General features: G+C 48.2%; 1 protein-coding gene across 2 annotated transcripts; it reads right to left on the minus strand.

The window, feature by feature from the left end:
• Positions 1-1,817: 1,817 nt before the first annotated feature.
• Positions 1,818-6,297, minus strand: LOC120685697 (la-related protein 1B-like). 2 transcript variants are annotated; one of them, XM_039967768.1, is made up of 7 exons: positions 5,813-6,297; positions 4,909-5,695; positions 4,667-4,823; positions 4,494-4,584; positions 2,559-2,636; positions 2,396-2,467; positions 1,818-2,251 (listed from the first exon to the last, which is right to left on the minus strand). In XM_039967768.1, exons 1-6 carry the CDS (start codon positions 6,182-6,184, stop codon positions 2,417-2,419), a joined length of 1,536 nt encoding a protein of 511 aa, XP_039823702.1. In that variant the 5' UTR covers positions 6,185-6,297; the 3' UTR covers positions 1,818-2,251; positions 2,396-2,416. The 2 variants fall into 2 exon arrangements, with proteins under 2 accessions (XP_039823702.1, XP_039823695.1); XM_039967761.1 differs by having other exon boundaries at positions 1,822-2,288.
• Between the last annotated feature and the right edge of the window lie 11,196 nt (positions 6,298-17,493).

Raw genomic sequence — 17,493 nt, forward strand, 5'->3', positions numbered from 1 at the left:
TACGGTGGTTTTGACCCAGGCGCTCATCCTCATCCGCTGCTCCTTCCACCACGCGGGTTTGTCAGAGCGTGGCGTGCGTTCGAAGCCTATCCCCTCACCGGCCGGGGGTCGTGTCATGTGGAGGATGGTGTCCGGGCGGAGTGCCCAGTCGGTGGGCTGGGTGGTTTACTCTCCCGCCTGACTGGTCGGTTGTCTTATGTGGGCCTAGACATGGCCACGACCCATGAGTGCGGAGCTTCTATTCCGGATGCCATTTGCCTAAGATGTGTATTAGTTGCAGAAGTGGGCCCACTGGGGGACCCGGAGTCCCTGGATCTGTTAGAGGTTCCCAGAGCGGCTTTGCGATTTGTTTAATCGCGGAGTTGCTGATCGCTCCGCATTTCATGCTGGCCTCGTTTTAGGGCTTCTTCTGAGCTATGCCTTTCAGCGTTGTAGGATGTCAGGCTGGAAGCCCCCTTGCATCCATGGGTCAAAGGGGGTTTGCTTCACTCTGAGCTTCACTCTGAGCCGAACAAGGCGTTGATGGCACCGTAGGGGTGCCGATGTGGAATCTCGAGGTCTGCCCGACCCGTCGTGTCGGTCTCCTGCAGGGGTTCCTCCTCTGTTTGGCTTGTGAACGTTTTCTATTTTTTGAGGTGGAGCTTTCTCTGGCGTGGCATGCGGGCCACGCAGCTTGCCCGAGTGGCTATAAATTGAGATGTTCTGGTTCTCATTTTTCGAACTCATCTCGCTCGAGTTAGAAGTAGTTTATAATGGAGTTGTTTTTAGCCCACGCTCTTCCTCAGTTTTCTAAGCAAACTAGAAGAATGCTTGCGAACAGCAGGAAATCGCCCTTAGGTGGCGGCTGGCGTCCTTGCACCTCCCCACCCCGCCTCGGTTGTCTGAGCATCTCTCTCGGATGATCGAGTAGACCGCGGGTGCGCAGGCAGGTCACCCTCGTCGGCCGATGCTGTCACGCTCCTTCCTACTCTTTCGGGCACTCGTGGGAGATGTGGCGCTCCCGGTTCTTCAGCTCCAGGCTCCAGCACGTTCCGGCGCCTCTCGTGGATGGCTGGAGTCGGGAGCGGGGGATGCTGTTTGGTCGAGGCTCACGTGGTGAACCCGGCGTGAGGACAACAAGCTCGCTCCTCCCCATTCTTCCGCTTACATCCGGAGGTTGGGTCGTGGCTGCTGCCCTGCCACAGCTCGCCGACAGCAATGGCTGCGCCTGGGCGCACGGTTCGCGTCGACGGCCGCGCTTTGGCGTCCAAGGTCTAATTGTCGAAAGGATATCCAACTATAATTACCCCCGTCTCTGTGGTTCTTGTGTTTTCTAGGTGCCTTCGTTGAGGCTGTTGTGGTGCTTCTCCAACCCGAGTACTTTCCACCAACATAAGCATAATTAATTCATTATTAGCACATACTTATTGTGGCATCACATATAATAATCATAAACTAATTAGATTAAATAGATTCATCTAGGGAAGAGCCTAGCAGAGACGTGTCCTGTCTCCGCTCCCAAATCAGGACAGGCCATAAATGATGCTCCGTTTGGTCTCTCCATTTTTGTTGCTGTTGCTGTGCTTCCGTTAAAAAGGAGGATCGAACTCGGCTTTATGATGACTGATGATCCAAAGCCCGCTTCAGAGCCTTTAATCACAACATTACTCGCACGGTAAAATACAGAGAGCCCATTTTTAGATACGGGCCCAGCGAAAATTTTAGATATGGTACAACTTAGTACCGCAAGGAGTTTGTAAATTCCGAAATGTTCCAGGAGAGCATTCATAATGATCACCTAGGAATCAACAAGAACAGAGTGACAATCACTCCGTACCTCCAGGACCATACGATATGAATCAATAACATAGTACAAAATTATTCCCATAGCATACATAATGTCAATGGCAACAGCCAGGATCGTTCCCCCAAGAACAACAAAGTCAGGTGCATGCAACCAAAAATGAGGGGCGATCCCGCAAATAAACCCCAGGTAACACCAAAACCATTCAACACGACCTATCATCCCCGATGCGAAGGCAGGATCACCTCTTTTCGACAAAACTATACAGACCGAAAAACATTTTTTTACTTTGTCGAAGTTATTTCCTGTTATTGGTGTCTTCCCCTCAATAACCCCTTCAAAATGTGCCTTTACGTGAAGCCATCACGTCTGATCTAAACAAACAAAATCTTTCGGTTTCAGTTGACCCGCTGTACATCAATCCATCATGGAACCAGTGCCCATGACCAACCAAGACGTTCAGATTCCCTGAAGATCACATGCATATGCATTTCAGCATCTGAACCTGTCAAATATTCGAGATAGTACTCTCATCTAAAAGTAGTTTGTAGGTATAATAATAGTTTGAACATGGAATGAAATCAATCCAATGACTATAGTAGAAGAAGAAACCTGATTCGCTAGTGGTCAGCCTTAATGAAGTAACCACTCCATCCAGTCATCGCGCCTTCGGACATTATTTCCCTGTAGCACGAATAAAAACAATCCATGCCAGATCTCATTATCTTTGTAGCCATGAAAATAAAACATAAAGGAATTGTTGCAGCAGCCTAACCTGCACTTCCAATAACTCAGAATCACGAATAGCATCTAGTATATAGTTGGTGTCTACCAAGCCTGTAAATGTCCTCATCTAAGAAAGAACATAATAAAGAAATGATAAATATAACTGTTAGAAGAATGCATCATGATCAAGATATACTATGTATTCATCTAAATAATCCATGCCAAAGCAAAAAACTGGAGTTCCACAGTACTTCAAATGCTTGCAAATCAACCAACTTTATGAGCATGTGCCCAACATAATCTGCAGACACATTTTCAAACCCTTTTCAATTTTTTTCTTGAACACGCAGGAGCCTTTTCGAAAATATGATTCATTATCTAGTCCCAAATCAACATAATGAAATTACAAAACATTATTGAGAAATATTCAAGATTATTTATCTCTATTCTCTAACGTTTGAAACTTGAATGTTAGCAAACAGAAATTTTCTAGTACAATAAGATAAAGCAGAGCAAGGAAGTTTCTGTCATTCAATCCTCATTACTAAATGCAAGTTAATTCGCAAACCATGCTGGACATCTCAAAATATTTTCAACATTATGCCATATTGATATTATCCTTTTTCTTTCAATATGCTAACTTCCACTTAATACTTCAGGTTGTTTCACACTATCCAGATATCACTATATCAGAACTAGTCATTATTCCATTCTAAAAATGTCAGTTGTTCACTTGGAGCATGTATTACATATACAAGCATGCCATGATACCTGGACACAAGATGAGGCAACAGCTCATAGCAGAGAATTTGTCTACCATGATTTTACAGTGAATAGAGCACAAAACAACAGTAAAGAACAGATTTCAGGGTGCAGACTGCAGACAAGATTGAAAGCCACAGTATCAAGTCAATTACCTTACCTATTAGAAGCTTAAGTAGAACAGTTTGCATTTGCAAATAAGAAAAGGAGAAAAGTGTAGGCATAATTTTAATGGCAATCTGTGGAAAGGGAGGATGGTATTGAATGTATACAAGTGCAGCAGGAAAAGATAAATGTAGGCCCTGTTTAGATCACACCCCATAAACCACGTAAACGCAAAAAAAACATCACATCGAATGTTTCGACACATGCATGGAGTACTAAATGAAGTCTATTTACAAAACTTTTTGCATGGATGGGCTGTAAATCGCGAGACGAATCTAATGAGCCTACTTAATCCATGATTTGCAACAGTGATCGCCGATATAAGTTAAATTCAAGTTGCACTGGTCAATCCAATATCCTCATTGTCATGTATTTTGATGACTTGCTTAGTTTGTTACAGGCATATCATATGAGTGAAAAATAATCATTTTAGCAACAAGCAACAGAGTTGACACAGCAACATGACATAAGACTAGAAGATGATCAAAATTGCAAACTAGATACCCCGTTCAAAAATGTAGGTCGTTTTGGCCAGTCTAGATGCATAGGTAACTAGTAAGCATGCAGCTTATGGTAACTTTTATTGTTATAACCCTTCAGACTGTGCAGGAAGGGAGTGAGGAGACTACTGCACGCAGCAAATTTATATTTGTGATAACTTTCATTGTCATAACACATATACTATTTATGACCTAAAGATCAAGAAATACGCAACCATACATAAACGAAGTGCCTTCTGTTGCACATTGTGAATCGTATCTCCAATCTACTAGTTGTGCAATGGATCAAGTAGGAAGGAGAAATGTGCCTCTTTACAACATATAAAAATTAACTACGGTGATAAACCACCTAAATATGGAGCCAACTTATGTACTGATCAAGTAAAACAGCTCTGGGATTTGAAAAGTATACAGTATCATAATACAGCCAGCAGAACCAGCATATCATGATATCGGAATTCAGCATGATATGGCAATAATTATGGAAATCACTAGGAACAGAACATCCTACCCATGAAACCAAAGCAAGAAGCGAAATTTAAAAAAGATCAACTCACCCGGTTGAACCCCAAGATGAGGTCGATAGGTACCCATCCTTGATCATTCATATGTCTCCTCAAGAATGTGTCATGGCATAGGTTATTTGTGCTACCAAGACAAGAGTAGAACCAAATAATTAAGATCACGAAACAGCAATAGCACACAAAGAGAAACCGAGCAGATTCACTACCTAAAATAGAACTCTATCTGATTCCTAATATCATCTTGGAGATTTGGCTGATCCTGAGGAGGAGGAACCCATGCAGGCTGCATGGGCGGCCGGACAAGATGCATGTTCTGAAACTGTTCTATTGGCGGGAGATAGACGGGATAAGGTTGCACATCAGCTGCATTATCACCAAAATAACCACATTACAATAAACATATGTGAAGTTACTCATAGAAAATAGAAGGATGAGTTTTCAGGCTCACCGGAGTAGGCAAATGGCGGCACATAAAAATGCTGTGGCACCATGAAATGGGAAGCATGTGGCGGTGGAGGCCGGTGAAAGGCCCCAGGCTGGTAGACACCAGGTGGCTGCTGCTGCTGCTGCTGCTGATATGGCATTACTGGAACTCTAGGGAAGTTCCTAGGGGAGAAATTACCTCCTCTCTCGTGGTCACGGCGACCCCGGTAACCACCACGACCTCCAGAGCCATTGCTGCTGCCACTACAGTTTCGGGGATTATTGTTCCAGTGGTTGCTGCTGCCACCACTATTTCTATTGTTTCCATCACCACTACCAGTACTGTTACTGCTGCTAACACCAACACCTCGTATGTTGTTGTTCCAGTGGCTATTGCCAGGAGCATTTCTGCTGCTTTCATTGCCATTCCCACCAGCGCCGCCACCAGGGACATTATCACTCAAGTTGCTGGAACCATTGCTATTGCTGCTGTTACAACCGCTGCCAGTACCAAGGCTCCCTTCGTTCCAGTTGCCATCACCGCCACTGCCGCTTCTCCCATCACCTCCACTACTATTGGCAGCCCTGCGGCCACCATTGCTACCATTTCCACGGCTGCCACCTCCATTATTTCCACCATTGCTGCCACCGCGCCGAACTGGATTTGGCTGGATCATGAAGCCGTTCCACTGTGAAGAAGCCATAGCAGTGGAATTTGGAGGAGGCGTGGAGGTAGGGTTTGAGCCAGTGGGGATCGGATTAACCTCCCCACCTGGATGAGGTGGGGGCACCGATGAAGCGCTGGGATCCTCCTGGTTGTTGCATCAGTAGATTCATCAGACCCATAAGAACATGATGATCAAAACAGGAGAGGTTCGCCTAGATGTACTCGCATCGAAACATATCAACTTGATCGCGAGATTCGGTACCTGCTGTGACGGGCCGGAGCCATCGGAGAGGGACTTGAGGGAGTCGGACGAGGCCGACTTGGGCCACGCGCGCGCCGACTCCGCGAGCGCCGGCCACGAGGCGTCCCCGCCGATGATGCCGCCGCCGCCGGGGGTCGCCCCCGCAGCCGGCGCCGTCGCGGCGCCGGGGGGCGGCGCCGGCACGTTCCACACCGTCTTCCTCGCCGCCGCATTGGCGGGATCGGACCCCTCCGGCAGGCCCGGCGGATCCCGGCGGGGCGCGGCGCGGCCGGGCTCCGGCGGCACCGCGATCGCCGGCGTGGCGGCGGCGGCCGCCGCCCCCGCCCCCGCCGCCGATTGCGCGGGCGCGGCACCACCAGCTGCCGGCGACATCGGGAGGCGATGCGACGGGGATTCGGCGTGGGGGGTTTGGGGGAGCGGACGAATCGGCTGCGGGGGGGAATGGGGGAGGCGAGGAGGCAGGCAGGAGGAGAGACGAGAGGAGAGACGAGGGGAGGGGAGGGGAGTGGGGGGAGAGGGCCGGGGGAAAGAGCAGTGTGGCGGTGTGAGGTTAGGTGGGAAATTAGCGGAAGTGGCGGGGGTATTTCCGGGAAGTTGCGCGGAGGACGGGGGATTTGAGATTTGCGTGCGTTCATGGCTTCATGCCATTGCCAGACCTCTCTGGACTCTCCTGCTACGGCGAGCTTGAGAGGCTCACTGATTTTATGAAAAGAAAGAAAATAGACAAATTCCGGGGGGAAACGAGCAAAATTGAAGGTTTCCAGTAGTCAATAGTCAGTACTCCGTACTCCATAGAAAATAGAACGCTGTGAGGAGGCCTCTGTTTGCTGTGCTGTGATGGGTGGCTGGTGCTGATTTATTATAAGAAAAAAGTACTATTGATTGGCTGATAGTTGCTGATTGGTGCTGGTTTGATGTGTAAGAAAACTGGATGCACCGAACAGAGTGGCGCGGCGGTTGGTTCTGGGCTTCTGGCAGTCGGTACTGCCATGGCTGAACGCGTGGCAATGCCCCCGATGAAAATAAAGTGGCCCGCCCTTCCGTCCAGCGCGTGAACTTGGTCGAGGCAGTGCCACTCGCACAGCTCTCCTTGTTCTTCCCTCGGCGCATTCACGACGCCGCCCGACTTGTGCGTGTGCGGATCCACTGCACATCATCGCTATCTTGACCGACTCGCCCACTCGGGGTCTCGGGCACCATTGGCATTGGACGGGTTGCCAGGCGGTTGGCGCGTGGGCTGGTCGTCGACACGACCGAGTTCGTTGTCCGCTCGCGCAAGCGCAGCCCACCATCGCGTCACGCGGGGCGTGATGCGCCAGCAGCCAGCCATTCAGGCAGCCGATGGGCCTTTTGCCACGCTGTTCCGGGCGCCGGCGCCACCGCGCCAGTCCAGCGATCGGAGCGAGTAGTGTGTGACGCACTGACGTTTGTGAGGCGTGAATGATCGATGGGTCAAGCACGCGCGCCACGCGGGACACGCCGCCGTCGGCCGGCCGCCAGCGCCGGTTCTCGTTCGGGCATCGACACGATCGCCGCGCCGCCGGGTTTCTTCCGTTGCTCGCTCGCTCTCGGTCGGTCCCTGTCTCGTGCCAGGGCTGGGCACGCCGGAAACAACAAGGGGAGCGGGGACAGGCTGCCCCTGGCTGCTGGTTGGTGGCGCCGGTCGACAGGATGGATGGACGAATCATGGTTGCACGCAGCGGGGCCCTTCTTTTCGGGTGGTTCCGTTCCGTTCCGCCCGATCCGATTCTTACTTAAGTGGGGCCCGCGCCGCGTACGTCCCTCGTCTCGCCACAAAGCCTACAAAAGCGGCCGGGTCGTCGTCTTCGCCACCCCTTTTTTTGCCATACGATGATCCTTTCCTAGGTTACGAGTTTGACCGGCCGGCAGGCTGGAGGGATGAGTGGCAACCGAAGACAAAAGTCACAAGTCAGAAGTGCTTTGCTACCTTATTTTACACTAGCGTATCTAGGCACAACGGGAAGCTGGGGAATATTTAGGCAGAGCATCATCTATTCACCTCCACTGACACTGGACTTCGAATACTAGAGCGTGAGTGGCGAGTCAACGTTAGCCCGGCCCGTTGCCGAGTGCCAATGGATCAAAAAAAAATGCAGGCAAAGCTAGCGAAGGAAAGGTGGAAAGCCTCGCCCTCGTGTTCTCCGGGTCTCCTCTCGTTCGCCGATCGAGGTTTTAAATGGCTGGACTGGACACACGCATCGACAAGTCTCATAGTCATACGGTACGGGAGAAGAGAAAAGAGAGCCGAGCTACGCTCGTGCGCTTGGGAAAGCCATCAGAGAGACCTGCTCCTTGCTTTCGTTCAGGCGTCGCAGGCGCAGCCACACAGCGGCCTCTCCAACTCTGAATCCCCTGGGTGCAGGCACCGCGGCTCTGTTCTCGCGTGCGATATGATATGACGCGCGCGGCCACTGTCAAGCTCTCGGGGGTGGTATGGCCGTTTAGCTTCGATTTTGGCAGTTGGCACCATGACAAGCACGCGTTTTCCGTTCAGGGTAAGATCAGCCCAGACGTTCCAACGCGTCGCGCGTGGTTGCACCCAACCGAGGTGTGTGTCACCCTGCTGATGATGGTTTGAAAACCAAATCAAAACCACCAAACTATTTCATTATTAATACACTTTAGAAATCAAACAAATTCCATCCACTTGTTATTCCACCCAAACCAATCTAAACTACTTGTTCTCTTCCTCCAAAGCAAATCAAACTAATAGTTCAATCCAAACAAACCGGTCTCAAAGTACTATGTCAAATTCTCTCCAACTAGTTTAGTGGCTCCGCTCTTGATGTGAGGTCCACATATAGTTCAAGCTACACTGATTTGCACAGGGTAGCTGCCAGTGAGTCATCTTCAAAAAATTTCAGTCAATTTCGATAAAATTTTATAGTGTGAACGCGATATTTTATTTCTAGGGTCCGATTCTTGACGTGGGGCTCATGTGTAGTTCTAGTCACACTGCTTTGCACAGAGTAGCTGCCAGTCATACTGAACCATCTCCAACAAGTTTCGGTCAATTTCGATAAAATTTTATAGTGTGAACGCGATGGTTTATTTCTAGAGTCCGGCTCTTGTCGTGGGGCCCACGTGTAGTTCTATCAACACTGCTTTACATAGAGTAACTACCGGTTATACTGAGTCATCTCCAATAGGTTTCAGTCAATTCGATAAAAAATTATAATATGGACGCGATGTTTTATTTATAGGATCCGGCTCTTTATGTGAGGACTGTGTAAAGGAGCGAACCATATCAATCCAAACTAATCTAAACCGTTTGCATTCTGAAACCAATCCAGAAAAAACTATACGTGCATAGAACTCACTTGCCCCCATCCAATCAGAACTCAGAGCCAAAACCAAACCACTCAACCAGATTTGAATCCAAACCGTTAGCAGCTCCAGGTGTGTGTGTTCATCTTCGACCTGGCCACTCACCAAAAATGCGCATGCGACATTGATTTTGACTCATTCTGCTGCTTGCCTCTTGCCTGCTTCTCCTCGAGGTGTGTGTTCATCTTCGACCTGGCCACTCACCGAAAATGCGCATGCGACATTGATTTTGACCCATTCTGCTGCTTGCCTCTTGCCTGCTTCTCCTTTTCAGTCCGAGTATGGCTGCAGCGCACGTCACTTTTCGTTTTGTTTCTATCTTTGCGAGTAGGGAGTAGTAGTGAGGTAGTGCACGACTCCACGTCTAACATACGTTGTGTAACTTGTCGGGCTGCCAATCAGCAGCGTGGGCCGTCAGGCCCGTCACCCAGTGGCGGACCCAGGATTTGAATTTAGGGTATGCCTGACCAACAAATTCAATATGTCAGTGTACACAATTCAACAACATAGCTACAAAATTCTCCAACAATTTGCGATTCAAAACCGGATTGAGCACAGGCCGAAATACTATGGGCACACCATGACCAATTAATCACACACGATGACATGGAGTAGACATGAGAGTACACACACGATGACAGGACTTGCCGATTGGGGAACGTGGATGGTTCCATTGCCGGCGTCGCTCCCAGGGGAGCGGGTGCCTGTTCTCTGCATGGCAGAACAGATGCGGGACCGCAGGCTCGTGGCATCGGGCACCAGCCGGTCACTGGTCGGGGCGTCACACAGCAGCGGCAAGATGCCGACGGCCAGTGCTTGGGCTCGCCCACTCGAGTTTAGGCGAAGTGCTGGATCAGAGATGGAGAATGACGGGCAAACAGAACTTGCGGCGGGCCGCAGGTGCAGAGACTTGCGCCGGCGCGTCTGAGGGTGGGTGATGCCGAGTCCGCGAGTCCACGTGAGTTGGGCAGTCAGGGACGGTGGGGTTGGCAGGCCGCCAGGCCCGGCCAAGCGGCACAGCCTCCGTTTCTCGGTCTGTTGTGCCAATTCTTCTTATCCTGAGCTAGGAAAGCGAACTACTAATATCTTTTTGGGCCAGAATTCAGGGTAGTTCTGGGCCTACCTGGACTACCCTTTGGGCCCGCCACTGCCGTCACCCGTCAGCGGCAAACTGGGAATTTGGGCGTCTTTTTTATTTTTATATTTTTTAAAATCATTTTTTATAGAAATATATTTTTGGTTTCATAATTTACAGTTTTGTACCCCTACCGCCCGGCTGCGGGGCGGCAGGGTACCTGCCTCCAAGTGGCGGGGCGGTAGGGATCTGAATGTAAATAAAATTTATTTTTAATCGCATTTTGGCCCCTAGGGGAGCCTGCCGCCCCCCTGCCAGGCGGCAGGGTACCTACCGCCAACTGGCGGGGCGGTAGGCCAGGCAAAAAATTATTTTCTTTTTAGTTTCTAGAACAGTGAACTTCTAAATTCAATTAAAAATTATAGAAAAATCAAAAAAATGCAAACTAAATTTTGATAGGTTTCTTAAATCAAGATCTACAGAGAAAAAATACTCATGCATGTGAAATGTCAATTTTGCCCCTCTAAAATTTTAGGTTGTGTTTAATCTAGTTTATTTTGTATCTGTTGTTCTGTTTGTCTAAAAATCTTGAAAATTTTGTGGTAGCCTAATTTTTGCATGTGTATTTCACTGGAAAATTTTCAGGTGCATAGCCTAGGTGCATGTTTGTGGATCTATTATTCTACTGCTAAATGATGGAAATCCAACAATAATAGATCCACAAATATGCACTTAGGATATGCACCTGAAAATTTTCCAATGGAATACACATGAAAAGAGTAGGCTATCACAAAATTTTCAGGATTTTTAGACAAACAGAACAACAGATACAAAATAAACTAGATTAAACACAACCTAAAATTTTAGCAGGGGTAAAATTGACATTTCACATGCATGAGTATTTTTTCTCAGTAGATCTTGATTTAATAAACCTAAAAAAATTTAGTTTGTATTTTTTTGATTTTTCTATATTTTTTAATTGAATTTAGAATTTCACTGTTCTGGAAACTAAAAAGAAAATAATTTTTTGCCTGGCCTGCCGCCCCGCCAGTTGGCGGTAGGTACCCTGCCGCCCGGCAGGGGGCGGCAGGCTCCCCCAGGGGCCAAAATGCGATTAAAAATAAATTTTATTTACATTCAGGTCCCTACCGCCCCGCCAGTTGGCGGCAGGTACCCTGCCGCCCCGCAGCCGGGCGGTAGGGGTACAAAACTGTAAATTATGAAATCGAAAATATATTTATGTAAAAAATGATTTTAAAAAATATAAAAATAAAAAAAGACGTGGGAATTTGGTGGCCCATCAGAAACTTGGCACAAAAGTGAACGGAACAAGGTACCAGGCTCAAACCGGCATGGCCATGGAGGGCCCGTCCGATTCGCAAGCCATCACGAGACAAGTGGAATGGAAAGAAAAACAACGTTGGGCTGGCTGAGGCTAGTGGCAGAAAAATATTGCTGACTGGCTGGTGCTAATAACTGTTGCTGATTTGGTGTGAAAGAAAAATAATATTGGCTGGTTGCTACCAAACAGAGTGGAAATCTACACAAGGAAAGCGGGGAGTTTACGAGTAAATTTTCCCAATGCCACAAAAACTCATATTTCTTTGTTGCTATAAAATATTAGGAATTCCCTTCGGTGCTATACAAAAATTGGGGTATACCACCATTATTCCGTCCCCTTTTCAGTGTCATGGATGTTATAAAAAAAAGAGGGTTCCTGGTTGTGCACACGTATATACTAGTTGCAGTTACTGATTCCTGTTTATGAAGGCAGGTGACTCTACGGAAGGTGGCGTGGCTAATCCTTCACACGAAGTACGTGTCTTCGTGTACCACACCGGAAGTCCGGAACGACCAAACTGACGCACTGCATTGTCTGAATGAACGACGCGCCCACGGTAGAATCGCATCATCAGTATAGTTCAGTACCGAACCAAAGAAAAAGCGACGGCACAGTAACAAACGACACCGTACCTTCTTTCACAGACGATCGCAGAGCAACAACCGCTCGTGCAACAACTACTACGCACGCGCACTTGCTGCTCGACCGCGCAGTCTCGCCGGTCTGCATCGCACGCCCACCAGCTCTATCCGCGGCGCACGGCAGCCACCCGCTGCACGGACGAAATGCCAGGCGTGCGCGCCGGAGCCGGACGGGACGCCGGGCGCGACGCGACGCGACGGCGATGCTGGATGGGAGAAAGGCTGGCTGGCCAGCTGGCCGGCCGTGTAAGGGCTTGCATCCTCCTGTAGTACGTGCATCAGTCGAGGAAAATCAGTTAAGTTTGCAAGCATTTGTTTACATGATTATATCGTCGTAGGATTAACTATCGCTGCCGATCGCTAGAGAACACTAGCAGCAGTCTGGACATTTTGTTGGCATTCTCTCACTAGGCCTAGGGAGGTTCAGCAGCCTCGATCCAGCTCCATGGCACCACGATTTGACACGATGGACATGTAGAAGCCATAGGTTCCAAGGAATTTGCACGTTTGAAGGTTTTGGCCTTTTTTTTACTTTGGACTACTATATAAGAAATATCTAGTACTGGGCTGGGCTCTTCCTGCCTGTGGCTAGGTGGCACACGGCAAACCTGTTACTGTGGTACGGCGCATTTGTTCTCGTGGATGGCGCATTTGTCGCGTCCGGAACACTGCCGGGACCAAGACCGAACAAGCTTTTTCCGATCGGGAGGCATAGCTTGTTCCCCACAGCTACAGTGCAACCACCAGCCAGATAGTAGGTTGCTTGTGCCCGAGGACTCCCTGAGATCGAGATACGATCCCCGGCCGGCTTTCCCGAGCCTTGCGGACAAAGGATAATGCTTTGTAGCAGCATGGAGATCTTACTTTGCTGGGCAAGCGTGCCCGCGCAAGCAAAGAGGATCCTTGCCAAAACGGCTCCTCTGATCCGGCTCCCCTACTCGATCGGGCAGGGCCAGCAGGTGGGATGAACGGGGAAAAGCGCCTACATGCCGGCCTTAAAGCGCTGAGCAAGCTTGCTGTAACACCCGATATTTTGCCCCTGTAGATAACACTCGATATTTTTGCCCTGTGCGTGGCCACCGTGACCAATTTGATCCGAGATCTTGTACTCATCAAATATTGTTCTTGCGGCCTCAATAAGAATTCTATTTTTTCTCTTAACAATTCCATTTTGTTGAGGGGTGTATGGAACCGAGAACTCATGACCAATGCCATCTTCATCTAGAAACTCTTCTACGTTAGTGTTCTTGAATTCGGTGCCGTTGTCACTTCTCACTTTCTTGATCTTAGTCTCGAATTCATTTTGAGCTCTTTTTGCAAACTTCTTGAAGGTCTCTTGCACTACACTTTTGTCATGCAAAAAGAATACCCAAGTGAAACGAGAATAATCATCAACAATGACAAGACCATATTTGTTACCACCAATGCTAATGTACGCCAGCGGGCCAAAGAGATCTATATGTAGAAGTTCAAATGGCTTGATGGTAGTGACCATGCTCTTTGATGGATGTGGAACACCAACTTGCTTCCCGGCTTGGCATGCACTACAAACACGATCTTTCTCAAAAGAAACATTTGTTAGTCCTAGGATGTGACCCCCTTTAGAAACTTGCTGAGATTTCTCCCAACGTGAGCTAGTCGGCGATGCCATAACCAACCCAAGCTAGACTTTGCTATCAAGCAAGCATCAAGTTGAGCCCTCTTTTGAGAGAAATCCACAAGACAGAGCTTTCCCTTGAGCACCCCCTTAAAAGCAACGGAGTCATCGCTTCTTCTAATGAAGGTTACACCCTCGTTAGTGAACAAACAATTGAAGCCCGAGTCACAAAGTTGTGAGATGGACAACAAATTATAACCAAGTGACTCAACCAAAAGAACCTTTGAAAGAGTGAACTTTGAGTTTAGATTAATGTTACCGGTACCAAGCACTCTTCCCTTTTGATTTTCCGCAAAGGTGATGAAATGATCTCCACTTGATGCGGTTATTGTTTCGAACATACTCTTTCTCCGGTCATATGATTTGTACATCCACTATCAATCACCCAAGTTGATCCACCGTAGGAGTATCCCTACAAAACAAAGTTACTCTTTTTTCTTTTAGGTACCCAACAATACTTGGGTCCTTTAATGTTAGTCACAAGAATTTTGGGCACCCAAACATGACTTTTTTACTTTTGTGTTCCATGTACGGTGTCCTACAAATTTGGCAACCACTTTACCACGGTGGTTCCTTGTCAATACATAATCGGCATAAAAAGATACATGAGATGATTCTTGTGTCTTGATCTTGGTTGAGTTAGAGGCCTTGAACTTATCTTCTTTGAATGAGGATGCAACAATCTTAGCACCCTCATCATATGTTGTGCCTCTCTTGGTGAATTTGACATGACCACTTTCTTGAATCACATCATTTGTCTTGTGAGCGGTCATGTTCACTAGACCTCCTTGAGCACCCAAGGCGATCTTGTTCTTGTTCTTGATAAATGGAATGGCATGTGGAGTGCCTTGCCCATTCCTACCAAGTCCCTTACCTTTTTCAAACCCAAACTTGCTCATGTATCTTGACCCAAATCCCTTAGTGTGTTTCTCAAACTCACCTACCCTTGTTGAGGGATTTTTCTTTGGGATTTGTGTATGTGATGGAGCCTCTTCTTGCAATAGGTGAGTGAGTCTATAGATTTCTTTCTTCATTGCATTCATCTTAACATGGTTAGTAGCACAAGTTTGAATATCTATGTTATAGCACCGTGCACAACCATTACTTGTAGAAGGACTAGATGAATTAGATGTCTCTCTAGTCTTAGAAGTACTTTCCCAAAGAGTATTAAATTGAACTTCAAGTACCGTGTGATTAGCTTGTAAGCTTGTCATGCTCTCTTGAAGTTTCTCATTATCCTTTCTTAGGAAAGTGTTAGTGTCATTGACAAAAGAAAATTTTCTAGTCAAATCATTCACTTTTTCTTTTTCATTAGAGAGTGACTCTTTTAGCTCAAGAAGAGTGCCATTCTTGACTTTGATTGAGTTCACAAGCATTTTGTTTTCCTCCTTTTCATTGGCGAGGTCCTTTTCAAGAGCCTTGAATCTTTCTCTCTCAAGTCTAAGCAATTCGTCTTGTGTTTCAAGAGTCTCATCCGCTTCATCTAGTTTCATAACTAACTTCATCATTTTAGTTGCGGCCCCTTTACCATATTTCTTGACTGTTTAGCAACTTCTACTTCATTATCCATTTCATCGTCCGATGAGTTTGGAGATGTTACCTTGGAGTTTTTAGCCATGAAGCACATGATAGGATCTTCATCCTCATCGTCGGTGAGATCTTTGTTGGGATCTTTGTTTCTTTGATGCCCAAACAGGGAGCATGAACAGTACGAAAACAATGAAAGCGGATGTCGGACTCTCCAGTAAAGATTCAAAAATTCAACCCCTTACACTGTGGAGAGAGGGGGCTATTTATACCCCTAGCCCTCGGCCAGGTTTTCCTAAATTGCCCCTCCCAACTCATTTACAGCTCACTCTTGGCCGGTTCCGGGGTAAAATTACAAGATGAGGGGTTTACAAATCCGACCTTCTCACGCATTTGGAGGGTGTACAACTCCGACCTTCTTACATACTCACGTTTTACTCACGTGTCTTCAGTCGACGAAGGTCACCATAACCTTCGGGTATCTCCGGGAGCTTGGGTCTTGATGGTCCCATCAACAACCGGTCAGTCGTCACCGTTCCCGGTCGCGGGCTCTTCTCCCGAAGGTCTCGAACTTCGAGTTTACTCTTCCGGGTAGACGTTCGTCACCTTCGGCACGGTGGAGACTAAATCCTTCGGACCGAAGGTCTTGGAGCTTGTGCTTGCGCTTCAGGGTAGCTATCCATTACCTTCGGCCTTCGGAAGGTGATATCCTTCGGACCGAAGGTCATGGTCTTCAAGCTTGCGCCTCTCAGCGTTCATCCGATACTTTCGGGTGCGCTTAGCTCCATTTCGTTGTAGCCCTGCAAACAGGTTAGGGAGCATTTCCGAGGGTGAGGGCTTGACCCGAAGGTCCAATCCCCAACAGTAGCCCCTCGAGGGCGAGGTCCGAAGCTGACGGTCCGAACCCTTGTTAATGAAGAAGATTGCGTGTAACCTTCGGGAAGCTCTCGAGGAAAAACGTCTCCCGAACCGTCGGCTGCAACGGTCGGTTTTTGTTGTGTACGTGTCGTTGCCTGATTGCGCCGCTTGGCTGGAGTCTCCTCGGTTTTACCGCTGGAACTGTTCCTTTTCACCGTCTATATAAGCGGAGGAGGGGGGGTAGAACCTGTGCCCTTTCGAGCTTTGCTATCCTTCGTCGCTTTTTGCTATAAAGCGTTTTGTCCGAAGGTTCTTGTGCGTGGTGAATCTGCTTGTTTTCCTCGGTGTAAGTAACTACGGCTCATGGCTCGCACTAAACAGACAGCGAGGCTGATCGAAGGTTTGCTTTTTGGTTTGTGATTTGACTGTTTTTTTGTTTACTTTTGTAGTTATGGCATTTATTAAGAGGGCAGTTCTCCATACAGACTCTGGTGCAGCTTCCGAAGGAGAGGCGGGTGGTTCGCAGCCTTCTCAGCAGCAGCGGTCCAGCGAAAGCCTCTCGGCTGTTTCTGCGGACGTGTCGGATCTGATGGCTCCAGAGAAACGTAAGACTCTGCTTTTCGAGCCATCTGTCGTATCTCAGAGCATGATAGACTTCTACGTTACGAAGGGCTACTTCGCCGAGGGGGTTTGCCGCCCTCCGGGGGCAGAATTGATTCCTGTACCGGAGACCGGCGAGGTTGTAGTATTTGAGGATTTTTTTACAGCGGGACTTAGACTTCCGATGGATCCAATTGTGCCGAAGCTTTTGGAGCCATTCAACGCGAAGCTACACCATTTCACTCCGAACGGGATTGTTACACTGTCCAAGTTTCTGTGGGTAGTGCGGAGTTTCGGAGGAGAGGTGTCTGTGGATGCGTTTTGCAGGCTCTTTCAGCTACACTGCCAGCCTCGGAAGGTCTATGTAGATGACGATGATGAGCTTAGCGAGGTTCAGAACGGCTGCTGCACCTTCGTTCCTCGCAAACCGAATAAAAGGACTGGCCTGTTGAAGCTTATGCTCTCGACAGCTTACAAGAACAAGTGGGAAGGGAACTGGTTGGAATACTGGTTTTACGCGAAGATTGGCTTCCCCGATCCCGAAGGTTCTAACGAGGAGAAGGACCTTCTTGCTTCGGACATTGAGATGTTCGATCACGTTTATCAGCCTGCCTTCAACAAACGAGGGCCAGG

This window comes from Panicum virgatum, chromosome 2K (genome assembly GCF_016808335.1).
Source record: "Panicum virgatum strain AP13 chromosome 2K, P.virgatum_v5, whole genome shotgun sequence".
In the NCBI taxonomy this organism is placed as follows: domain Eukaryota; kingdom Viridiplantae; phylum Streptophyta; class Magnoliopsida; order Poales; family Poaceae; genus Panicum; species Panicum virgatum.

What these genes read in the sequence shown, in the direction of transcription:
- LOC120685697 (XM_039967768.1), bottom strand. Translation starts at nt 6,184, where the DNA reads ATGTCGCCGGCAGCTGGTGGTGCCGCGCCCGCGCAATCGGCGGCGGGG. An exon ending in CAGATAGAGTTCTATTTTAG is followed by an intron (nt 4,585 to 4,666) that starts GTAGTGAATCTG and finishes TTGTCTTGGTAG; the next exon opens with CACAAATAACCTATGCCATG. An exon ending in CTGAGTTATTGGAAGTGCAG is followed by an intron (nt 2,468 to 2,558) that starts GTTAGGCTGCTG and finishes TTCGTGCTACAG; the next exon opens with GGAAATAATGTCCGAAGGCG.